This window comes from Mastomys coucha, unplaced genomic scaffold, assembly GCF_008632895.1.
Source record: "Mastomys coucha isolate ucsf_1 unplaced genomic scaffold, UCSF_Mcou_1 pScaffold23, whole genome shotgun sequence".
In the NCBI taxonomy this organism is placed as follows: domain Eukaryota; kingdom Metazoa; phylum Chordata; class Mammalia; order Rodentia; family Muridae; genus Mastomys; species Mastomys coucha.
In genome coordinates, this window is record NW_022196906.1 from 48,500,371 (window position 1) to 48,527,468 (window position 27,098).

General features: G+C 37.6%; 1 protein-coding gene across 4 annotated transcripts in view; it reads right to left on the reverse strand.

Annotated features, from left to right (window-relative positions):
* The window catches only part of Dmxl2 (Dmx like 2), a 143,175-nt gene that overhangs the window by 89,698 nt on the left and 26,379 nt on the right, over nucleotides 1–27,098 (reverse strand). For all 4 annotated transcript variants that reach the window (XM_031346264.1, XM_031346262.1, XM_031346263.1 and 1 more), the window contains exons 4-9: nucleotides 24,320–24,398; nucleotides 23,402–23,537; nucleotides 22,717–22,783; nucleotides 7,764–7,942; nucleotides 5,687–5,870; nucleotides 1,658–1,832 (exon numbers count right to left, since the gene is read on the reverse strand). In XM_031346264.1, the coding sequence (XP_031202124.1) occupies nucleotides 1,658–1,832; nucleotides 5,687–5,870; nucleotides 7,764–7,942; nucleotides 22,717–22,783; nucleotides 23,402–23,537; nucleotides 24,320–24,398 (820 nt within the window). The remainder of the gene's footprint in view (nucleotides 1–1,657; nucleotides 1,833–5,686; nucleotides 5,871–7,763; nucleotides 7,943–22,716; nucleotides 22,784–23,401; nucleotides 23,538–24,319; nucleotides 24,399–27,098) is intronic.

Here is a 27,098-nt window from a genome sequence, read left to right on the forward strand (position 1 = left end):
AAATCTCAGGGTAATTCTAGCCAAGCAAATGAAAGACTTGTATAAGAAAAACTTTAAGACACTGAAGAAGATATCAGAATCTTTTCCCAGATCTCCCTTGCTCATGGATCACAAGGATTAACACAGTGAAAATGGCCATCCTACCAAATGTAATCTACAGATTTAATGCAATCCCCATCAAAATCCCAACCCTTAGGTCCCAGCACTGAGAGGGCAAAGTGGACAGGAGCTCTAATGCCTAGCCCAGAAGGTATCTACAACTGACATCTGCTAGGAAAGGAAAATTAGTTTTCTCCAATGGAGTCTCACTGAGTATATAAAACCACACTTAAGGGTAGGCCTCATGCCCAGTAGTAGAAGGCAAACACAAAACAAAATCAGTGGCATTTTGGAGGTGATTTTTTATATCATGTTGCTCTGTTTGGGCATTTTTTTACCTTACCTTACCTTAGCAAAAGCTAGTACATTATGGTATCTGATTTTGATTTTGAGTTTGTGTGTGTGCATGCATGTGCACAAATATGCATATATATCTTGTATTTTGTTTTTTATTTTTTTATCCCCTTTTCTATTATTTGCCTGTTTGTTTTCTGAGAAAAAAGAAGGCATCAAGTTAGGTGACTGGGGACATGGGATAGATCTAGGAAATGAGAAAGGGAAACAATGATCAGAATATATTGCACAAAAATATTTTCACATAAATATTACTTATATTTACTACTAACAATATTAGTAGTAACTATGTATGTCTAAAAATCAGATAAATTTAACTTAGTAATATATCATTTCTTCCAAAAATATGGAAAATGTAATTTCAACAAGTAATCAATAGAAATAAAACCATTGGCAAAAAATTTTCCATTCTTTTTTTATACTATCATAGAAAATCCAGTGTGTACATTACAGCAAGCTTCAATTTAGAAGAGTCATATTTCAAGGTCACTGGACAGCACACATCTGTAATCATTGTTAAAGATCAGATTTTAGGAACTGTATTCAGCAAGTATGATCATTCTATAAAGAAGCATTTAAAAATGAAACTCCACCTTGAAGCAACAGACCTCTAATTGGTAAAGTAGGACTAAATTTATATACAGTTCTATCATCAATGCAGCAAGAAATTTATAGTGTGTCTATTTATTTTTAGACCAAAAGAAAGCATAGTGCTCTTAAAGAGAGAAGTTCTCAAATATGCTTTGCCAACATAAAACCTGTTTCTGTTCAGTCTTAGCCAGATTAAGAAGACAAGCTGGAAAAAAATATCAAGACTAGAAGAGAAATATATTTCTATGTAAAGATAGACCAAGAAAGTCTACAGAGACAGAAAATAAGCTATGCCAACATATAAACTACTTAGACAAGTTTACAAAAAAACAGTTAAACTATGGAGAGAATATGCTAAATACCCAAGCTAATACCATTTGTGTTTCCAGGCTCAAGTACAGCTCTGATTTACTTGAACCTCTGTTATATTCTAGACAAAGATGTTCAAATATACTCATGGAAATTATACCCTAAAAGTCACAGAGACCCAACTGAAGAAGGATTACCTTGTATTATATTTTAAAGGGCAACATAAAATAAAAACCAGGTTATAAAAGTAACACTGATTCTCAATTTCCTTGCCTTACTTCAGCACATTTCTACTACACAGTACCTGTAGTAGGATTGATGCTCGCTGCGATGTGAAAGTGGCACAGTGCGTTGGCATGGTGAGAAATGTGTCTGTGAACCTCATGGGTTGCAGTCTTGTCAGGCATCAGTTCAGCGTGAGTTACAAGAACAGAAGACCTCCTTTGTCCTTTCCTTAAATTCTTCAAATGGTGTATTGTCTAAAATAGAAAAGTGTGTCTTAAACCCACCTCTGAAAGGTCTAACAATGCCAACCAGAAGTCTTTCCATTACTCAGAATTTTAAGATTGGCCTCCTGTGGAACTGAAGATTTTAAGATAAACTTTCTTGATTTCAGAAGAACAGTTCTGGATATATGTTCTACAGTTCTTTAAAAAAATTATAGGTTAAGGCAAAAAGTAGTTGCTCAAAAATATTTACTTGTGGTATCTATGGACTGAATAAAGGTTCCCGGTTAAGATTAGGAGATTCAAATTTTGTGGCATGGAGAGGCTGGGTGAGAGGGGCTTTAGGAGTATCCCATACTGAAATAAGATTTACTACTCAAAACAACAAAAATAAAATCCCTGAATCTTCTTTCCAGGAAAAAAATGCCTCCTAAAACTCAATGAGAATTAGATTCACCTAAAAAACAAAATGCATTATCCCCAATATAAAGAGGAAAACAAACTGTAAAGCAGAATAGGAACCACTTAGAGCAGGCAGGAATGCCCTCAGTGAAGCTCTGGCCTGTGCTCACAAACTATCTGCTGGGGGCAGAGCCCAGGCCATTACACTTGCAGGCCAGTAGTCTGGCACTGAACTATCTATCTCCCAAGCCCCTGGCATGGAAGATTTATATTACAATGCAGCTATAAGGTCAAAACTCTACACAGTAGGCCTGCTCACATGCATGATTTAGGACATGGGGCCATTAACTTTTTCATACCATAGCTCCCTTCTTAGTCTATAACTTACCCTACCCCTGAATACCATGCTTTATAAATCTCCCAGTCTTTTCCCTTGTTCTCATAGTCAATAAGTGATAGTAACCTACCAATGTTTTTCTACTAAAATACTGTATCTGATTCTTCTTTTTAGTTTTCCAAGCATTATCCCTTTCCTTGCAGAGAGCAGTATCATTTCAATGTATGTTCTCTGGTGTTTCCCTGCTATGAAGGCTTTGCTTTCTTATACCTCCTACTCCAAACTCCCTGTAAAAGTTTTTCAATAGATACTTGACATTCAGGGAAAACATAATACTATTCATTTTTCTTCTAGAAACAAAATAGTATAATTTAAAAATATACACAACTGCATAAACCTAGTAGTGAGGGGTTTCAAATGAAATGGTATCAGAAAGCACAGTGTGCTATGACTGAATTATCTCCTAAGCCCTGACCTGCAGAATTTAAAGTGAGCTGTACCCTACATAGTACCCCTGCCAGTAGGCTTTTCTTTAAAAAAAAAATAAATTTAAACATAACTAATAACATTGTTACAAGACAGCAAAAGCCTGTCAAATTACTGACATACATGTTTTGCTAAAGAGATGTGAATCAGATGTCAGAAAGGACAAAGACTCAGTTACCAGACATTTATGCATAATGAAGATAAAGCATGTACAAATATATAAAAAATAGTAAACATCTAGTTAGTATTTCAGTACTTTGTCCCATTAAATTTCTATATAAAAACAAGAACATCACTTGAACTATTGTGACTTACTTTTAATTCACTAAAGTTTTGGCTATTTTAAAAATGTATGCCTAGTACCCAGTTGTGGAGAGTGAGCAAAGCTGCTAGAGCCTGCTTGCTTCATGTAAAACACATACTTAAGCGCCAGTCTTAAAATATCAACTCCAAATAGTTCAACTTGACAAACCAAAGCCATTTTGACCATGCAGTCATTAACCTACTTAAGTACATTAACATACAAGTATAACTAGTAATTGAAAGTGATGTTTATAATATATAAATATTTCATACAGTATGTTAATTGCATAAAGTTTATATATATACATGTATATACATATATGCATATATACATAAATTCCATCATCTTTTCCATCCCCTCTTCTTAACATAGCTTTAGAATATGACTATCTTGGGCTGGAGAGATGACTCAAAAGTTAAGAGCTCTCGCTAGTCTTCCAGAGGATCCAGGTTCAATTTTCAGAACCTACATGATGGCTCACAACCATATAACTCCAACAGATCTGAGGTCCTCCTCTTCTCATATCTACAAGTACCAGATATACATGTACTGTACTTACATACATGCAGGCAAAACATCAATACACATAAAAATAAGTAAATGAATAAATTCAGAATACAAGTGTCTTCCTTGTATGATAACAGCTATAAGCATATCTAATAACTTTGAATACTATGTATGCCTCAATTATTCCTTAATCATTTTATACAATGTTAGAAACAAATTTTATCTTGTTTTGCTTTGATTTTATTCTATTCTATTTTTTCTATTCTGAGACAGAGTCTCATGCAGCCCAGGTTGGCTTCCAACTTGCTGTGTAGGTAAGGCTGAGTTTGAACTCCTTGATCTTTCTTATACACGCAGGTGATGGAATTATAGTATGTATACCAAACTACATATGGAAATGCATATATACAATTCTTTTATGTATATGAGTGTTTTGCTCATACATATGTCTGCTACCATGTGAGTGTCGTGTGCAGGCCGAGGTCAAAAGAGAGATCCCCTATACTAGAGTCATGCATGTTTGTGAGACATTATGTGGATGCTGGCAATCTAACCCGGGTCTTCTGCAAGAACAAAAGCTCTTAATGGCTGGATCATATATCTAGCCTGCTCACACTATTTTTTTTAATGTGATTTATTTTCTTTTCTTTTTTTTTAACATTTATATTTATTTATATGAATACACTGTAGCTGTCTTCAGACGCACCAGAAGAGGGCGTCAGATCTCATTTCAGATGGTTGTGAGCCACCATGTGGTTGCTGGGATTTGAACTCAGGACCTTCGGAAGAGCAGTCAGTGCTCTTGACCACTGAGCCATCTCTCCAGCCCTCATACTATATTTTTAAATTAGAAAAATTATTTCAGATTGAAGATCGCTCAGCAGTTAAGAGCACTGACTGCTCTTCTGAAGGTCCTGAGTTCAAATTCCAGCAACCACATGGTGGCTCACAACCATCTATAATGGGATCTGATGCCCTCTTCTGGTGTGTCTGAGGACAGCTACAGTGTACTTACATATAATAGTAAATAAATCTTTGGGCCAAGCGAGCAGAGGTTCTGGTTTTAATTCCCAGCAACCACATGATGGTTCACAACCATCTGTACAGCTACAGTGTACTCATAAACATAAAATAAATAAATCTTTAAAAAATATTTTCCTTTCAAAGTATTCCACAAGAGTCACTGTATAGCAATGATTCAAGTTCACTTGTGCCTAATAGTTGTTTTGAGACAGAGCTTCACACAGCCCAGGCCGCCCTTGAACTCCCTGTGTAGGATGACCTTGAATTTCTCCTGAGTGCTGCAATTACAGATGTGTACCACTTGCCCAGCCTCTAACACATCTTTTGTTAGCTGCTTTCTGTTCCTGTTGTGCTACTGCTGTTTTGTTTTCAGTCTTAAATTAAGGCCCAGGCTGGCCTTAAATCTCAGTCCTCCTGCCTCAGCCTCTCAGGTGGAGAATCACTGACAGGGAACACCAAACCCAGATCTACGACCCAGAGCTTCTCTGACTAACATCTTAATAAATAATCATCTTTAGCCTTAAGGAACAAAATAAAATGAAAACAAAACATTTAGAACTAAGTTCAAGGACTTTTACACATTTTACAAATGCTAAGTGCTCTTCCAGACTTCAATATTTGACCTGTAAAATGAAAACATCAAATTTATGTTACTTATCTAGACTATATGCCTAGAGTCACCACTGTCTTTAGCTTCCTAACAGGACACTGAGTAATTTCAGAAGTATAATGTAAGTGTTCACTATTAACTTTATTACATGTTCACATATACCATACCCAGCAAAACAAATCTTCAAAATTTATTTACAGCTTAACATAATATAATACCTCAAGAGCATGCTGGATTCGGTCTTTGTGTTTTCCAGCAGAGGAAAGGTTGCTGGCAGCACTGGAGGTAGTGGTCTCACAGATCTGCTCACCCAAAAGGCAGTCTTCAGGCAACAATGTTTCTGCCCAGAGCCGACACACACCATCATGACATGAAGTCAGTAGGACATTACAGACAGAGCCCCTAGCAGCAAAGAGAAACACATAACTCTATCAGTGTTGGTGCCACCCATGGACTCATCATGTACTAAGATGGCATTAATATAAAACACTGTGTGGAAAAAGTAATCCACTAAGGCCTTAAAACTGCTCCCTGGGATACGGTAAGAACTGGGAAATAGTTCTGACAATAGCCATAGGAATTAGCACTTGACTGTACGTGGCTCTAAGGAACATCAGTATCTTCTAAATGAACTAAGAGCAGAAGGAAACCTAACTGCTTTAAGTTAAAGGATAATCATAATAAAAAAAAGTCATTAAATATAATTATCTAGTTTATGGTAGCAATCTATCGTTTCTGAAAACTTGACAATCCAAACAGTTGTAAATAGGCAAATAAAGAAGCATAATATAACCATAGGAATTTCATTACTAACTGTGAATCAATGTCAATAAGTTAAAGGCAGTGAAAGAAAAAAAGTATAATGTCTAACAGCTGAATACACTAACTACATTAACTACTTGTCATAAAATAACAAAGAAATCTGTGTGTGTGTGTGTGTGTGTGTGTGTGTGTGTGTGTGTGTGTGTGTGTGTGTGTTGTATCTATGTGGGGGCTTATGGATTAATAAGTCGGATCCAGAGCCTTCTGCACACCAGGCAAGTGTTCTACCAACCAAGCTATAACCTCCAAATTTAAATTGCTTATGAGGCTGGAAAGATGACTCAGTAGCTAAAGAATACTTGCTGCTCTTGGAGAGAACCAGGGTTCGATCCCAGCACCCACATGACAGCTCACAACCATCCCTAACTTCAGTTCCAGGAGATCCAATGCCCTCTGCTGGCCTGTATGAACACTAGGCAAAGATGTGGTGCACTAACATATATTCAGGCAAGTACATATACATATAAAACAGAAATAAATAAGTCTTGATACTAAAAAGGTAGTTTAGTGGCAAAGGGCACTTGCTGCTCTTCCACAAGACCAGGGCTCAGTCCCTCAAGTGGTGGCTCACAACTCTTATGTACCTCTAATTCAGAGGGATCTGATGCCCTCTTCTGACCTCTGTGGGCACTGCAAGAAAACGATGCACAGGCATGCATACAGGCAAAACACTCATATATATAAATAAAATCAAAAATCCAAGTATTTTTAAAACTTGCTGATGTGAAATTTAACTTTGCCAAAACTTTTAAAAATAAATTTAAATTATTATGAGATATAAATAACTTAAACAAAATAACCTTTTAAAACAGAAATATAAGCTGTTTACTAATTATTTTGTAACTACAACACGTTAGTACAGAGGAATAAAACAAAGATTCAGAAGGAGGTACACCTTTAGCAAGGTTGAGGACTTCATCCCCTGGTGTTGGAAGTCAGGGTTCAGTCTCTCTTTCTGAATGAACCAAATAAATCTTTCATTTAGACCCCAAAGACAGATAAATTCACTGTTATCTCCATATCATGTACCATTCTGACATGTTTAAACTGTAAATTACTTACTACCATGTACATTATTAAGAGCTCATTACTTTTCCTCAATGGGTACTCCCAATTTACATGCAAAAATATCCCTTTTAGAATCTTCCATTACTAATGTTACTATTCACAATACCAGCTAATGTGGTCTGAGCAAGTATGTGTTGTGGCCTGTTCTAAATATAAATACTTGATGCACACAAGCACATCTGTCTCACCACTCTCTGGGATGGTACTTTTACTACCCCCATTCAACAAAGAGAAAAACTGAGACAGAGAGCTTTAAAAATCTATTCACAAGCTAATGAGAGATGTAGAAGCTGAATTCAATGTCTTTGCTACAGTCATAACCTATCAGTACAGTGAAGATTCCATTTTCATTATTTTATAAACATTTAAGAAAAAAATTAACATTGCATGAAACATGCATCCAACCTGGGCATATACTTGCTAGTTTTCCGCCATGAGAAACCTGTCACAGCTCGAGGGTGTGCCAAGTAAACAAAGGAGAACTGAGTGGAAGCCCGTCTCCTTTTCACTTCAAGGGGATCTTGAGGTATGATTGAAGACTTCCAGCCAGTCATAGGGTACCACACTTTCAGAAGACAGTCATCCTGCAAAAGATATAGGTCCATATAAAACTATTTTGTTATTCAAAATGTGGTAGTGCAAGCTTAAAAACAAGATATCTCTTTAAAATACAGTATGTAACTGACATATTACAAAACTAAACCTAAAATTACATTTTATTACTTTAAAGAAATAAATGAGCAGTTTATTCATTATCAACTTTCTCTGTATAATGGCATTTTCAGACAGAGTAATGTTACATAAAGTCCTGCAGATGAGTGGAGAGCGGATACTAGTCCCTTGGATATAAAAAAGGGAAAAAATCCAATGTGTTATCCATCTCTCAGTAACTGTCCTCCTGCTTTAAGGTATCTGCAAGGGTGAAACCCTCTGAAATACAGACTACTTCCTGCTCTAAGTTACAAACCAGAAACTTTTTCTTTTTTTAGCTTTTTTTTTCTAAAGATGTATTTATTATTTATTTATGTGAGTATACTGCAGCTGTACAGATGGTTGTGAGCCTTCATGTAGTTGTTGGGAATTGAATTTTTTAGAACCTCTACTCCCTCCAGCCAACCCCGCTTGCTCCAGCCCAAAGATTTATTTACTGTTATTCATAAGTACACTGTAGCTGGCTTCAGGCGCACCAGAAGAGGGCTTACAGGTGGTTGTGAGCCACCATGTGGTTGCTGGGATTTGAACTCAGGACCTTCAGAAGAGCAGTCAGTGCTCTTACCTGCTGAGCCATCTCGCCAGCCCCAGAAAACTTTTTCTATAGAGCCAAATAGATGACAAACAAGATGATAAACAAGCCAGGCTTCATAGGTTTGTAGTACAGATTATTGTTTATGTGATTTTTTTTCTTTTAGGACCCTTTAAGAATGTAAATAAACACACACTGAGGCTGGAGAGACACTCTTCCAGAGGACTGACTCTGCTGTAGTACCCAGGACCTACCTGGCAGCTCACAACCACCTGTGACTCTAATTCTGGGTATGGGGTGGTACCCTCTTTACCCTCCTTGAGTACTACGTGCACATAGCACACATATATGCATACAGGCATATTTACATAATGTAAAGTAAAAATAATTTAAAGATTAAAGACAGGAGCTGGAGAGCTGGCTCGGTTAAGAGCACTTGTGGCTCCTGCAGAAGACCTGGCTTCAAGTCCAGCACCCATATGGTGGCTCACAGCCATCTGTTAAGTCCAGATTCAAGGGATCCAACACCTTCTTCTGACCTCTATTGGTATCAGGCATACAGGTGGTACACACACATATGTTCAAGGCAAACACTGATGCACAATAAAATAAAATAAATCTAAAAAAATTTTAAACAACAATGTAAAAAACACAAAGCAATAAATTAAGAAAATTGTAAAAACCATTTGCTAGTACTTGGCTAATAATGTTTCTATAAGTGATTTACAAAGAAACCATTTTAGCTAGCCAATTAAACCATTTCTATTTCTAAAGTATTTACAAGTATGACAACAGCACTGATTTTACCACGTGAAATGTGTGTGCGTTAACATCCACGTTAAGTATGCAGCTGGATGCATCTATGCACATGTGGAAGCAGAAGAACACCCCAGAAGACTTCAGGTGTTTCCCTCTATCATTCTGTGCTTTATTGCCTTGAAGCAGGGTCTCTTGTTAAATGAAAAGCTCACCATTTTTGCTGGTATGGCTGGCTAACAAGCTCTTGAGACCCACCTATCTCCTCCCCCAAAATGCTGGAATCACAGGCTTATGCAGCCATGTCCATCATTATATGTGAGTTTAGGTTAAGTAAGAGGCCCTGTCTTAAAATGTAATAAACAAACAAGTATACACGGTGGAGAGTGAAATATACCAGATATAGACCTCAGGCTTGTACACAGGCGCACATACACGCACTCAAAAAAACAAAACAAAACAAAACAAAACAGCAGAAAGACTCTTACTACTGTCAAAAAGCAGCTAATATTCTGAGATGATAGCAATGTTCTCTTAGTATTGATTCTCTTAGTGGTCTTTAAATTTGTCAAAATCCATTGAAAGATGCTAAATTACCTCAATAAGTTAATTAAAAAGAAAAAAAGATGACAAATTTTTGTGCATTCATTTTTAATAACACACTTAATGTTAAGAGTTATCTGAGACTAGTGGTATAGGCCTGTGATACAGAATTTGTCTAATTTGTAAGAGGCCTTGGATTCAATAATAATAATAGTTATTATTATTTAAATAGAAATAATATAATTATTTAATAATAATAAATAGGTTTTTCAAGTTGTGTGGCTAAGTTAAATTATAGTACATTTACTCAGATGGTGTAAAATTACAGTACCTTTAAAAAGACTTTAGAGCCAGGCATGGAAAAATACACACACACATACACACACACACACACACCCCTCCAGCACTGGACTAGAAAGGCTGAGCCAGGATGAATTGGAGACTACCTTGAGCTACATACTGAGAAACTATTAAAAAGAAAAAAATTTAATCAAGTACCCTGCTCATTAATAATTAAAATTTTATTTAAGCTCAGATAAAAATTCCAAATATTCTTAAGCCAACGGAAAATTTAATTCCACATTTCTAAGAAATGAATCTTATCAGCAAAAGTATCCAATAATATTCAAAATCCCAAAAGTAATTGGAGTCTCATAACAGCTGAACTGAAGTCCTGTCAGTGTGCTGCAGAAGAATGGGAAGTGCTCTCTGGAGACCCACACAGCTCCCATCTGCTTCCTCAGATCACACCGACTCTGTCTTCTCAACACAACAGATGGGGGTATGGAGACAAAAACTGCCCAGCATTCCAAAGTCAATTTCTGTTCTTTTCTCAAGAGAATCTAAATTAATATTTTATCTTTTCAAAACCTGAAGAAATAATCTTCTTAAATCCAACACATTTGCTAACTAATCCTCAAAGGATCCTTACCAATAAAATACTCTTATCAGTCCACAAGAATTATTAAACAGCTCATTGGAGAACTGAATACAAGCTTAGGGAAATATAACTAAACAAGTAAAAATCCTCAGTAATCTTCTAAGGCTGTGTGTAATAAAAATTCAAAGACAACAATTCTTGGTTCCTGAATATATAACCAAGGTGGAGGGCCTTAAGGAGCTTCAAATCTAGTCACCCACTGAAGGGAAATATGCTTTCAGTCTTGTGACTTAATCCTACACAAAGTACAAAAGCATCTTTGAGATTAGTGATGAGACATCAAATAAAGGTTCATATAATGAAGCTGGTTATACAGAAATCTTTAGCAAAGTTTACAGTGCCAGCCCAGCTGCAGGCCAAGATGAAATAGGAAGATCACAAGTACAAAGCCAGCTTTGGCAACTAGTACACTGTCTCAATTTGTATAATTTTTTGTTACACCTTACTGTTTATTTGTGCGTATGTGTCTGTATCTGCGAGTGGACACACACACACACACACACACACACACACACACACACGCACGCACACACGCCATGGTGTGCAAGCAGAAGACACAGGACAATTTGCAGCCGTTGGTTCTCCTTCAACCACACAGATCCCTAGAATCAAACTCAGGTTGACAGACTTGCTGACAAATGCCTTTACCTACTGGCCCCCAAAATATATTTTAAGTGGAACAGGGGGTGAGGCTATAGCTCACCCCCTTATAGTGGTAGACTTACCTTGCTTATACAAATCCTAGATTCAATGCCCCATACCACAAATAAAGTGTCAATGGCTCTGTCAAAAGACCATACACTCAAACCTAGCCGGGTGGCATATACCTGTAATCCCAGGATAGGGGAGGTGGAAGGACCAAGAATCAGTTACATATGCATATGACGTCTGTCTGAGCTATGTCTCAAAAAATAAAAAGACTATCACCAGGCAAGATCATGCACATCTTTAATCTCAGCATTCAAGACATAGAAGCAAATAGATCTTTGTAAATGAGACCCAGCTGTCTACATATTAGCTTTAAAAAAAAAAAATTCCATCCTATGGGACTCAAGAGGCCTACACACACTCAGACAAGTGCTCTGCCACTGAGTGACAGCCCAGCTCAAATGAATCTTTCTTGATTCAACAGCTATATAATTTTAGTATTTCAGAAGTGATTGTTATTCTACATTTATCTCCATATACAGACTTATTAAGAAGCCAGCCTTCTACTATGTATGGTGTCACACACCTTTAATTTCAGCTCTTGGGAGGCCAAGGCAGGTAGATCTCTTGTGTTTGATCCTTAGGACTCACATGATAGAATGAGATTCTAAAAAGCAGTCCTTTTGTCTCCATACACTGGCACGTGCATGACCTCCCTATCCCCCAACATACAAACAAAAAATAAATAAATTGGTTTAAGAAAAATTCATAAATTATACTATTTTCAAATTATTTTTTCTATGATCTTGAAAATAATTTTCCTTCATTATTAGCTCATTCTTTTCAGGCATTGTTTTTTAAAAGTTCTCTATGAATCTCTGCATTCTATACAGAAATTACCTTTTTATTACTCTTAAGTGACTGAACGAGCTTATCAAAATTTTCAGGGTTTTGTTTCTCATATCTAATTTCAGTAATTATTTTCCTTCCAAATTATTTGTTCCAGCTGTCTTCACTTGTTCTGTTTCTGTTTTCTTTGACTCCCTGCTTGCCACTTAGGTAAACTGTTTAGGTATTTTATTTGGGAGTGGAGAAAGAGGAAGCCCAGCTGGCAAAGGGCTTCAGCAGCCTCAGGGTCTGGAGAAGGCCTCAACCAAAAGCCAGCAAAAAACTAGCCCTTCAGCCAGACCGCTGCAAGAAACCAACTCTGCCCCCTGGAGTAAGACTGCAAGCCAATTCCCTAGCTAGTCTCCAGGTGAGAATCCAGGCTGTAAGATACCTTCATTGGAGCATTTTCTCAGCCCTCATCAGAGCACCTTGCCAAGCCAAGACTCCTAACCCAAAGAGCTGAGATAATAATGTGTGGTGGAAGCTGCTGCGTTTGTAGTAATTTGTTACACAGTAAAAAAAAAGCCAATCTAGATGCCTAATGATAAATATTATGGATAAAATTAAGGCAGACAAAGACTACAGAGAATATGTTGGAAGGTGAGGTACAATTTATAAAAGGATGCCTAAAGAAACCTTGCTATCTAAGTGACATTCAGAAGTAAACGGGAAAAGTCAAACAGATGTCTGGAAATGCAAGGCTGGGGTACAAGTATAGCAACTCTATGTATATATGTGCCAAACCTGTTTATGAACACTGAGCCCTAACTGACTAGTGTCAAGTCTACACAGGTATGAAATAACAGGAAATATGGCTGAAGAAATGATTCCTGGACCTACACAGAACAGTGTGCATGTGGGCCATTATAAAACTTCTGGCTTTCCAAAATGAAAAGGAAACCTCATGCCAGGTTCAGAGGAGTGTTGAGACAGGGTCTTACTTTGTAGCTCAGGCTAACCTGACACTCATAACAATCTTCTTACTGTAGGCTTCTCAGTGCTGGAACTAAAGGTGTATACCATATCTGATCTCTTGGCTTGAATTTTTAAAAAGAATACTTTGAAAAGACAGGAGGAACACAGTAAAATCTGGAAGAATTGTTGTAGTAACTTTTAAAGACAGCAAGTGACTCATAATGGTGGCTTGTATCTGAATATACCATGGAGGCAATCAAGAAGAGCACAGGGGCGGGGCAGTAGTGGCGCACGCCTTTCATCCCAGCACTTGGGAGACAGAGGCAGGGAGATTTCTGAGTTGGAGGCCAGCCTGGTCTACAGAGTGAGTTCCAGGACAGCCAGGGCTACACAGAGAAACCCTGTCTCGAAAAACAAAAACAAAAAGAGCACAGGGTTTCTCTGAGTGGGCTCACTATCCACTGTAGCTTAAAAAACTAGTGAGTAAATTATGAATATATCCTAAAAGAGATCGGCAATGACAGTAGTGGAGGTACAGATCAAGGGATAAAGGGAAAGGAGCAAGCAACGGACAAGACTCTTGTCATCAGCATTTAAAAGATGGCATTTGAAAACTAAGAGAACAGCTCTATTTAGAGAAAGGTCCAAAAACTTAACCTGGGTACTACAATACTAAAAGCAGCAAGGACAGTTGGTATGGCACACACTCATACCAGGACTCGACAGGTAGAAACAAGAGGATTAGAAGACCATCCTCAGCTACACAGTAAGCTGGAAACCAACCTGAGGCTCATGGGACTCTGCACTGCCACCACCACCACCAAAAACAACTCTGCCCAAGACTGTAGAAATAAAATAATGCAAAAAAAAAAATCTAAAGGACAGTCAGAATTACAAACTGGCAGAGGACAGATATTCTAGGCAGTGAAAATACTCTACACAACACTACAATGCCAGATCCATGCACTTATAAATTTACCCAGGCCCACTGGATGGGCCCAAGAGTGAGTCTTAAGATAAAACACTAACTTTGGGTACCAACAGTTGTCAGAGCAAGTTGATCAACTGAAATACAGAATATAGAGGGATAAGCAGTTCAGATTTCTCTGTGCCTTCCTCAGTTTTCCTGTGAATCCAAAGTACTCCTTAAGAAAAAAAAAGAAAAAGAAAAAAAAAGGCTTTAAAAAAGAAAGAAGTAACTAATGTGTTGACTCATGATTATAGGTTAAGTAAGAATTAACCACAGGATTCAGTAACAGGAAGTCTCTGATGACCACTAGAAGAGTGCTGGTAAGTGGTCTCAACTGAAAAGGAGGAAAACCCCACGTAGGTTCCACAGGGAGGCAGGCAAACAGGGCAGAAACTGAGGGGTATTTCTGTCATTCCTGTTTGTTGAAACAGACTCTAAGCCACTCTCCTGACAATACAATAAAAGTGTGTGTTTAGAATAAGCATCCTCCTGTCTCAGCCTCCCCGCCATTAGGATTACTACTAGCAGGCACCACCATACCTAACAAATGAGAAGAGAGGACTTGCTGTACTGAGTATCAAGACTTGTTGTAAAAGCATAGCAATTAAGGCAGTGGCACAAGTACAAAGAATGGACACACTGACAGAGCCTAGAACCAGATGCACAGAAATGCAGATATTCATTTTATGACAAAAGTAGCTCCAGAGAGTAAGGGAAGAGAAACTTTTCAATAAATTGTGTAGCACCCCTGGATATACAGACAGATAAACAGAAAAAAATTAACTGCTGTTGTCTAACCAGTCCCCAAAATTATGAAAATTACTAAATGTCAAATACAAATATAAAATGCCCAGCTTCTAAACCAGGGGTTCTCAATATAACAGATGCTTTTGGTCCGTCACCCATACCCAACAGGCTTAGCAATCTGCTGTGTCAGTTTCAGCTGGCATCTATCTCTGAAGCATCTCAGCTCTATCTTCGCCAGTCCTCTGCCAATTACTGATGTGTAAAGAGTATGAATAAGAAATGAACTTGGGAGGGTATGGAGGTGTAAAGAATCTAAGAGAAGTTGGGGAAGGAGGAAGAATATGATTAAATATACTGTATGAAAAATATTTTAAATAATTTTTAAAGAGTATGTACAAAGAATTCAATGTATATGAGTAATGCTGGCTCTCAGAGTACCCACAGATTTAAATCAATTAACACACTTAAGAAAAGGCATGTAGCCATGTTCCTTAAGAATATGCCTCACTCCAGTACATCTTGTCTGATCATTTCCAATGTGATGTGATGACTTGTTAACTGTCTAGGTGGCAGAATCTAGAATGGCCTGGGAGACAGGCCTCTGGGCACACCTGTGGAGGACTAACTTGACTGCATTAACTAGGGGGAGACAACCGCCCACTGTGGGCAGGAACATCCCCTGGCTAGGATCCTAGACTACATTAAATGGAGAAAAGGGAGCTGAGAAGCACCATGCATTTGTCCCTCTGCTTCCTGACTTAGGATGCAACCTGACCTGCCTCTGCAAGTTTCTGCCTCTGTGACTTCCCCATGATGATGGTCTGTGACTCAGAACTATAGCCAAAACTAACTTTTCTCCCTCAAAGTTGTTTGGTCAGAGTATTTTATCACAGTAGCAGGAAAGAAACCAAGATGCCTCCCATATTACATGTATCCTTATCTCAATATGTGATTCTAGAGAAGCATAAAAATTAAGACCCAAAGTTCCATGAACTTGAAGAACAATTACCTGTTTCCATAACAACCATTTGAAGAAAATGCTTCAACAAAGCAGAGCAGTGTTAACAATCCATGTGATTTTTGCCTAGAAATCAAATATTTTGATACCACATGATGGTTGCTACTCATATCAAAATATTTTCACATATTTTACTTAGAGATTTTTAAAGATCAGAACCTCTGCTAACCTGCATATGACTGTAACCTTCCTGTCTACAATGTGGTACAATTTTCCTATTATGTCCTTGCAACTCTTGAGCAACTACCTCTGTGCCAAGCCACAAGACTAGGCCACAAGACAGTAAAGCTGGACAGTTTCACAACTACAGACACCCAAGGTAGTCTAAATCAGCATACTACAAAGAGACACCTGCACAGCCATGTTTACTAAGCACTACTCACAATGACCAAGGTCTAGAAGCAGCTGAGGTACCTATCAGCAGATGCGTAGATAAGAAAATGTGATATATAGACATACATAATGGAGGGCTTGCCTTTGTTTTTGTTGTCTGGAAGTTTTTTTTGTTTTTGTTTTTGTTTTTGTTTTTATGGGAGGAGGGGAACATTGCTTGAGACAAGTTCTCACTATATAGCTGTGGCTGGTCTTGAACCCATAATCCCCCTGCCTCCACTTCAGTCTCCCAAGTGCTAAGATTATTAAAAACTATGCCAACATAGCCTGCCATGAAGGAATTGTTTTAAGAGTTTTATTTATTTAATTTTATTTTTATGTGCATTGGTGTTTTGCCTGCCTGCATGTCTGTGTGAACATGTCCTCTGGGAAAGCATTCAATGCTCTTAACCACTGAGCCATCTCTCCAGCCCCATTTTAAGAAGTGTGTGTGTGTGTGTGTGTGTGTCTGCATAAGTTTACATTCAGCACCTGTATGCAGGAGCCCACAGAGTCCACAAGTGGTCACTGGATTCCCCAGTATTGAATTACAGGCAGCTGTAAGCCGCCATGTGGATATTGGGAAACCCAGATCCTCCAAAACAGTAATATGTACTTTTAACCTCTGAGTCATCCCCTGACACCCACAATAGAGCTTTTGTCTGCCATTAAAAGTAAAACTTTGTGATTTTCAGAAAAGTAGATCAAACTGGAACTCCTCTCATGCTAAAGACAAGTTGTTGTCTGGCATGGTGTGAATATATCTATTGTTTGGCCATTTTGCCAAAAGGAAAGAAATGCCAAGATAACCCTAAAGCTCAGAACTTACAGTGACCCAGGAAACATATTTGAGAATCAGCCCACAGTACATTTCTGTCTATGGAGTGCTTACGGTCTTCTATAAGAATGAATGGACAATTTCTACCCCTAACAGTTTATGAAATGGCAGAATTGAGTATGGATTTTTAAAACTCTAGAAACAGGAAAATAATTACCTAATTCCACTGAAAACTTTAGACTTGAGTTTAGATAGCCAGTGACTATAGGGCAGACCTCTAGAGTCTGGCAAAACTCACAAAACCTAGGAGCCAGAGAGTCTGACTGGTTGCTACTCTTTCTAAAGCAGGTAGATATAGTCCCTCCAGGTAGACCTAGACATCCCAATGGGTTTCTAGGATAAAAGTTCACTGAGACCACTTAATGAATCAACACTCTGAATTTCCAAGTTCTGACAGCCTCCAAATAGTAACACTGACTGTACAAATCTGAACAGAGTCCAAGAGCTACACTTGCAACCTAAGAGCCTGATAATACTGGCCTGGGCAAGGAAGAAAAGCAAAGGCAGTGAGAACATCAGGTAGTTAGCACCAGCAGCTTCGCAAAACTAACTGCCACTATCTAGGAAGGCTACAGAGCCAAACAACCTAGGTAGGACCCAGCCAAGTCTACTCCCTGGTATACTCAAGCCATACACATGCCTAACAAACATGCGCAAGACCCTCACCACAGCAGTACTAAATACCCATTAGCAATGCCATGGTAGAATGGTGGGAAAAGAAGGAGTCAGTAAACTGTATTCAACACACAGATGAATTCAAGACTTAATTCTGAGATTAAATTGTTTTAAGTCTTAGAATAAAATAATGGATTACTCAAACCACAGCCTGCCTGTAAGCTACTCTAATAAATCCCCTCTATATTTGTTTTCATTCAATTCTGTTCCTCTAGAGAACCCTGACTAATACATGCATAGCAACATACTGTCTGAGAATAAAGGAAGGAAAGAAGAACTCTCCCCTTGGGGGAGGAGTGGAAAGAAGGAGACAGTGTCACTGTGAATCCAGTAGCACACATCTACCTTTTCTTTTCTTGTCCTTTTGGAGACTGGGTCTTACCTGCAGCTCTGACTGGTCTCCAACTCACAGAAACCCATCTTCCTCTGCCTCCTGAATACTTAGATTAAAGGCATGTGATACCACCTTGACAACTTCCGATTGGTCTGCTTCTACTTCCCAAGTGCTCAGATTATAGGAAAGCTCCATCCTGTCCAGCTCAATTCTACTTTTTAAATAAAACTACATTATATTTTAATATAAAAAACTGGCTAAATAGAAAAACAAATTTGGGGCTGGAGAGACAGCTCAGCGGTTAAGAGCACTGACTGTTCTTCCAGAGGTCCTGAGTTCAATTCTCAGCAACCACATGATAGCTCACAACCATCTGTAATGGGATCTGATGCCCTCTTCTGGTGTGTCTGAAGACAGTGACAGTGTGCCCATATACATGAAATAAATAAATCTTAAAAAAAAAAAAAAAGAAAAAGGAAAAACAAATTTTAAGGTAGACCATGTTCTAGTGTATGGCTATACATCCAAAAGCTTATTAGTAGCACAATTGGGCTCACTGGATTTTTGTTGTTTTTGTGTTTTGAGTTGTTGGATGTTGGGGGGTTTTTTGTTTGTTTGATTTTTGGTTTTGTTGTTGTTGTTGTTGCTGTTGTCATTCTTTCTTTCTTTATTTTTTATTAATTTAAGTTTTATTGCATTATGATGAAAAAAGATACATAATTTCAATTTATCTGAATTTGTTAACATTTAAAAACATATTTTAAGTAAATAGAATTACATCACATTCTTGTTTCCCTTTTGTACCCCAACTCCTCCCAGAGACCCCCCTTCAATGCCTGCAATACCTTTCATTTTTTTTACCTTGTCATATTCTCTAAAATTTATAAAATATTATAACAGTAAGTATTATAAAAATTGTTTGATATAAAACAATCAATTGAACAGTCATATGTAGATGCTTGTCTACAGCAATACTGAAAATACATGTTTTTCTCAATATAAATTTTAAATAACTCCAAACATACTAACTGCATATTTTAAAATAATACATCATTACTAGTATTTTTTTTAAATGAGCATAAATAGATAAAGTCTTTTTTGTCTGTGTGTTTGTTTGCTTGGTTTGTTTTTAGTAGAGCTTAAAATCTTGGCTCTTACTGTGGTATAAGCCCAAATAAGAACAATTTTTAGACACTGGATTTCATTGTAATAAGGCTGTACTTCAATGACCCTCACATCACCAAAGGATTTTACCTCCATTGTAGCTAAGCTAAGAGCTGACAGTTCTGCTGTGCCAAGGAATAAATTGTAGGCTCGATTTTTGGATACAGATTTCCTGCTATGGTCAAAGCTATTTGACGTGAGTGATTGTCTTCATTCTTAGCCCACAGAGAACAGGTTACATTCATTTAAGAAATGATGTGTGTATTAAAATGGTCTATCCACGAAGTCATTCACCAACTGTTTCAATGAACAATGATTCTGCTTGGAGGGTGGCACAGACATTAGGTGACAGTAAGAATCTGGTTCATTGGCTGTCGTGATTTTGAAAAGCATTCATCTTAGAGAAAGAGTAACTTATAAAGTCCTCTTCTTCAAAATTATACAATAGTTACAAACAACAAGCAAAGCATTCAGTTTCACTCTTTGTTATTCTCTTATAAGCCACCTCTCAAGTTAACTGTCTACATTTCTTTTGGCTGAATAAATAATTTTGAAATATGTAAGCTGTTCTGAAAACCATAGAATAGTGCAAAAACATCAAATAAACTATCCTACTAATAGAGAGGCTTAGATAGGAGAAGCATGATTTCAAGACCATTATGTGGTACCCAGCAAGACACTGTCACATATAAACAAGCAGAAAGTGTATATGGATTGTACAATATTGGACCTATTTCTCCAATTAGAGAGAACAAATTAGAGAGACCACTGGATGACACCCAACAAATTTCTAATTCCTCATATATTTGGATTTCAATTAATTAGGATATTTTGGAAAAATTAATTTTCATATTAAGATATTAAGAAAAAGTAATTGTCACTTCCTGTTATTTATGTTAGAGGTGGAATTATGTTTGTGTGGGTTTGTTGAAAGATTACTTTCTTGCTTCTTCTAGGGTATAGTTTTGCTCCATATGTTGATGTTTTCCATCTATTATCTTTTGTAGGGCTGGGTTTGTGGAAAGATACTGTGTAAATTGGTTTTGTCATGGAATATCTTGTTTTCTCCATCCATGGTAATTGATAGTTTTGCTGGACATAGCAGCCTGCGCTGGAATTTGTGTTCTCTTAGGGTCTGTATGACATCTCCCCAGAATCTTCTAGCTTTCATAGTCTCTGATGAGAAGTCTGGTGTAATTCTGATAGGCCTGCCTTTATAGGTTACTTGACCTTTTTCCCTTACCACTTTTAAAATTCTTTCTTTGTTTAGTGCATTTGGTGTTTTGATTATTATGTGCCGGGAGGAATTTCTTTCCTGGTCCAGTCTATTTGGAATTCTGTAGGCTTCTTGTATGTTCATGGGCATGTCTTTCTTTAGGTTAAGAAAGTTTTCTTCTATAATTTTGTTGAAGGTATTTACTGGCCCTTAAGTTGGGAATCTTCACTCTCTTCTATACCTATTATTCTTAAGTTTGGTCTTCTCATTGTGTCCTGAATTTCCTGGATGTTTTAGGTTAGGATCTTTTCACTTTTTGTGTTCTGTTTGACTGTTGTGTTGATGTTTTCTATGTTATCTTCTGCCCCTGAATTCTCTTTTCTATCTCTTATATCCTGTCAGTGATGCTTGCATCTATGATTCCTAATCTCTTTCCTAGGTTTTCTAACTCCAGGGTTGTCTCCCTTTGTGATTTCTTTATTGTTTCTATTTCCATTTTTAGATCCTAGATAGTTTTGTTCATTTCCTTCACCTGTTTGATTGTGTTTTCCTATAGTTCTTTAAGGGATTTTTGTGTTCCCTCTTTAAGGGCTTCTATCTGTTTACCTGTGTTCTCCTATATCTCTTTGAGGAAGTTATTTATGTCCTTCTTAAAGTCCTCTATCATCATCATGAGAAGTGATTTTAGATCTGAATCTTGCTTTTCTGGTGTGATAGTGTGTCCATGACTTGCTATGGTGGGAGAATTGGGTTCTGATGATGCCAAGTAACCTTGGTTTCTGTTGCTTATGTTCTTACGCTTGCCTCTGGCCATCTGGTTATCTCTAGTGCTACCTGCCTTGGCTAAATCTGACTGGGGCCTGTCCTTCCTGTGATCCTGGTTGTGTCAGAACTCCTCAGAGTCAAACTGCTCTATGATCCTGTGATTCTGGGATCCTGTGATCCTGGGCCCATTAGAGTACCCGGGAGTAGAGCTTCCTCTGGGTGTTTGTGGGGCTGGCTGCAAAATTTGCACCCAAGGTCTGCTCAGGGCACTGGCCAAGACAGACTGGAAGCAACCCGTGCCACTGGGCTGGCAGAGTTCCTGTGTGCCTGGGTTGGGCTGGTCCCAGTTGCTCCTGGTGTTGGGACAGATGTTGTGTCCTCCTCACCTCTGATCCTCTAATCCTGGGCGTGGATCTGGGCATAGAGCACCTGGGAGTGGAGCTTCCTCTGGATGTTGTGGGACTTGCTGCAAAATTTGCACCCAAGGTCTGCCTGCTTTCTAGTTTCTTAGACAAGGTCTCACTATATAGCTCTGGCTATCCTGGAACTCATTCTGTAGACTAAGCTGACCTCAAACTCACAGAGATCTGCCTACCTCTGCCTCCCAAGCATTGGAATTGAAGGCATGCACCACAAAGTCCAACTTAGGGCTCATTGGGTTTAAAAAAAAAAAAATAAGGACATCAAGTTGAATGAATATGGAACAGGAGGTTTAACATCAAAATACCATGTATGAAATTCTCAAAAGTTAATTTTTTTAAATTTAAATGTAAATGCATGGTGAACAAGATTCCCAGGGGGTAAGGCTAGATCGATGACTTGCATTTGATCCCTATGATCCACATGTGGAAGGAGAGAACTGATCCTTATAAGTTGACTGATCCCACTGATCCTTGTAAGTTTACTTCCATGCATCACTCATTCTCACTCACTCTAGCCCTACCATCCCTCCCCAACTCTGTTTCAGTCTCTCATATATACCATATACACAATATATGTGAACATTTTTTCATATAATTGCACTAAAGTAAAATAGAAATAATAGCAGCCATTATTTCCAAAGTGTATATCTGTAGAGATCACACCAGATCTTTTAGAAACATCTTCCCATTTTACAGAGCTGAGAACTAAGCTCAGGACTTCACCAATAGTAACCACTGCTCACCATCACTGAGCTATAAGTCCAGCCTCACAAACATTTTTACTATTCTTCAAGCAAGTTTTGCAGGAAAATCTCAATTTATGGAAGACAGAACTGGAAATGAACATAAGGGATATTTTCAGATGTTTTGTCGGAGTGCTTTACTTTTTGACTTGCTCCCTTACCTTTCCAGCAGTAGCAAAATATTCACCGTCAGGAGACCATTCCATCAGATGTACAGACACTGAGGTTCTAAGAACAAACAAAACCAGTGTATTCAGAATAGTATGCTCTATGTATAAAGTCAAAACAAGATATTTCTAATATCAATGTCACAATCATCATAACAGGATTTTTCTGCCCTCATAACAATACAAAGAATTACACCTTCCTAAAAACATTAATAAAATTAACCCAAAGTATACTTTCAAAAACAAAGACTATAATACCAACACATGATATTGCTATATCCATGTCAATCAAAATCCTCATTATAATACGTTACAAATTGAGTCTCACCTTCCCTGGATAGCTGGAAATCTTTACATAACCTGTGCCGACACTCACAGTCATTGCTGCACTCCAAAAGAAGGCTGGAGCTTCCCCTCACTCTTATTTCAATACACTGTGTCATTTTGTCAACCCAAGTCCTGAACTATAAATATGATTTCTTTTTTTACTTTTGGGAGAACAATTAACTAAAGCACAGATTAAAAATTAAATAATGACATTATATTAAGTTTTAGTTTTAAAAAGTCTACTTTTTAGATTTCTAAAATACAATACTACCAAAAAACAAAGACCTTTGTAGGAAAGAACAAAATTTAGGACATTCGGTGAATGACTGTAACAACAGACTCAGACACTAACTTGCACTGCCAGATGCACTTCCAATCATTTAAAACAGGAGGGACTCTATTATCCACATCTTCCTCCTCTTCTAGAATATCACTGCCTGGAGGAGCCCACAGCTGAATGGAATCAGTTGCTGTCAGCAATCTGTTATCTGAAAATTTAAAAGTGCTCTGATGAATAACCCAGGATTATCTAAGAATAGAAATGCACACATGGGTTCTGTTAGGTCTATAAACTAGTAGATTTTGAAAATATACAATACCAGCTATAAAAAACACATGGGGTCAGTTCAAAAGAAATCCCCTAGAAGACGAAAATCAGGAAAAATAATCTAAGCAAGAATTGTTATTAGGGAAGACTTGAGAGAAAAAAAAAAAAACCCACTGGCCAGGGCTTAATCTGGCAAGCAAGCCTGAGAAGAGCTGAGGTAGAGTACTATACCTCAGACTGCTGCTACAGTGTGAGTATTCTCAAGATATGACCAAAACTAAAAGTGAGGTTACATGGAATATAAAACAACCCTCATTAACTGTGAACATAAAAGGGGTAACGGGTATGTATCATTACAGGCTTCTAATCTTCACAATTAAAGACAATAATTTCTTGAAATACACCATAACAAAATAAGGATGTTTCCACCCCTGTCTTATTTATCATTTTGTAGATAAAATAAAAGTAAACTTCATCACATGTTAACTAGAAGAAAAAAAATCACTTGTTCTTGAAATAAAACAGTAGAAGGCAAAGGCTAAAAAGCAGAGGGAAGAAAACTAAGTTCAGTGCAAAGCAATGTACACAGAAAAAAACCTGTATTTACTCATCAACAAAAATACATTTTTAACTTTTTTATCATCAAAGATTTTGACATTTTAATTAAGTACATTCAAATCAAATGCTTCATTTTAATAATTTTTAAGTATAGCTGCTAAATACCTTGAGGGTCCCATGCTAAGTTGTATGTCACGGAACTCAAAAAAAACTGCCCAGTTTTAAGCCACTGACACTTGAGTTGCTGAAACATGTAGAGAGAGGGAAAAAAAAAGAATGTTTTTAAAATACCCCAAATTCCACCATCTTGTTACTTTCAACTTAAAACAAACTTAAAAAGGTTTCAATATTTCATTACTATTTTAAAATTACTTCAATAGACCCACTTACAGGTCACACTGCCATATTAAGCTGCTTGCTCTGCCCAACTAAATATGTTCTCTCATGCTTCCTTCTGTCTACAAACAGATTTTCAGTATGTGGGCATCCTTCCCTCCACTTCTCCATCTGAAAAGCCCTATCTTTTATAATGATTTGCATAAATCTTGGTCTCTGTGAACTCTGACATCCTACCATTGTCTGAAACACTTCCACACTGTCATCACACACTGACCACATAGTCTTAAGTTTGTGTGTCTGACTTTCCCACTAGACAGCAACCCTTTAAGGAAAGGAAGGATGTCATAATAACTGTTGGGGATTTTTCACTGGTTGTTCCACATTTTGTGTTTGTCTGGTTGTTTTGTTCTTTTCTTTTCTTTCTTTCTTTTTTTTTTTAAACAGGGTCTAGTCTCAAGTAGTCCCTGCTAGCCTGGAATTTGCTTTGCAGCAAAGAAATGATCTAGAGCCCCTGACACTCTGCCTCCATCTCCCAAGTGCTGTTATGGGCACCTACTAGCAAACTGGGGTTGGGTCGGGTGTGAGTGAGGAGTTTCTAGTTTTGTTTTTTGTCTTTTTTGTTTGTCTTTTTCTCTGGGGTTTGAGATGGGGTCTAGCCATGCAGCCCAGTCCTGGTTATGGCGATCCTCCTGCTTCTGCCTCCAAGCTGGACTACTGCTCTAATCTTTTAACTTCAGCTCATGCCATGCCCATTATAAAATTCTTCTTACTAGGGTTAGAGATGGCTCAGCAATTATGAGTACATGCTGCTCTCCCAGATGGCCCAAGTCCTGTTCTTAACACCTAGTGCAGAAGCCTTACAACCCCTGTAACTTTAACTACAAGGGATCTGACACTCTCCTCTGGCCTCCATGGGCACCTGCACTCATGCACACACACACACACACACACACACACACACACACACACACACATCATGAGAGAGAGAGAGAGAGAGAGAGAGAGAGAGAAAGAAAAAGAGAATAAAAATAAATCATTTTGAAACTTTTATTAATACACAGAAATGGACTCACTGTTCAAACTAAAACTAGATAAAATTCCCAAGATGACAGATTTTAAATATATATGCAATTCACAAGTGTGATCAGTTATATTTGAGTATTTTCTATCTAACCCTTTTATTCTATAAGGAGATTAAAAGTTTAAATGTCAAAAGGTTTTGGCATGGAATATAGTATTCTAAGAAAATCAAAGTATATATTTCTTTGTTTTTAAAAAAAAACAAAGCAAAACAAAAAACAAAGCAAAAAAAAAAACAGTACAACATAGTCACGTCATACATGTGACAATGCAGAGGTCAGAGGTTGTGAGCCCCCATGTGAGTCCTGGGAACCTAATATATATGTACTTCAAGGCAGTAAATGCTTGTAACCAATAAGCATCTCTCAAGCCTCTGAACCTGAATTTTCTTTATTGTGTTCCTAGTCAGTCTTTATTTGGGGGTTGAGAGAGATCAAATCCAGAGCCTTGTGCATATTAAGCAAGAGCTCAGCCACTGATCTATACCTTTAGATGACTCTTAGACACTGTACAATTAAACAACTATTTTTATAATTAAAAACTCATATTTTCATTTAGTTTAGAAATATAAAAACTTGTACAAAATTTCAATAAAAACTGGTGTTTAAAAAACCTTTTGAAAAAATATTGTAGGTATTGAAGGGGGGGCTCAGGGAGGAGTTGTGGTACAAAAGGGAAACAAGAATGTGATTCAATTCTATTTAATTAAAATATGTTTTTAAATGTTAACAAATTCAGATAAATTGAAATCATGTAAGTTTTCTTATCATAATGCAATAAAAGTTTTTTAAAAAAAATAAAGAATAAGAATTAAATAAATATTGCCAGGCAGTGGTGGTGCACACCTTTAATCCCAGTACTTGGGAGGCAAAGACAGGCAGATTTCTGAGTTCAAGGCCAGCCTGGTCTACAGAATGAGTTCCAGGACAGTCAGGGCTACACAGAGAAACCCTGTCTCACAAAACCACAAAAAAACAAAACAAAAAAAAAAAGATTAAACAAATAAAGATTATCTTTTAACTTAAAAATATCAAAAAACAAAACAAACAAACAAAAAAAAACCTTTTGAGATGGGCACAATGGCATCACAAAAACAGGCTGCTGGTGCAAGAGAGAAAGGAGTAATGAAAGGAGGATTTGCAACTCACAGAATAGACAGGCCTCCTTGAGGAGGTATATTACATGAGACTTCAGAGTTTCTAAGTCTGCAGAACCAGCCCTGGACCTGCACAGAGAAGGCATCATCCACAGAACCTAAAGGGAGGGTGACTAAAAACAGCAGAAGAGCGAGTGTAGCTGGAGTCAGGGGTGGATTCAGAAGAACAGTGAGGTGCTGGGAGGAAGAAGGGAGGTGACAGGCTACTTGCAGGTTTAAAATCTGCAAGAAATATGGCACTCTTAGAGATAATAAAAAGAGAAGAAAAAAGGGAATCAGAATAGAAAACTAGTACCAGAGACTAGCAATAATCCAAGCAAAGGGAAGAGCAGTTCAGACTAGGGTAGGTCTCAACACAACAAATGGCAA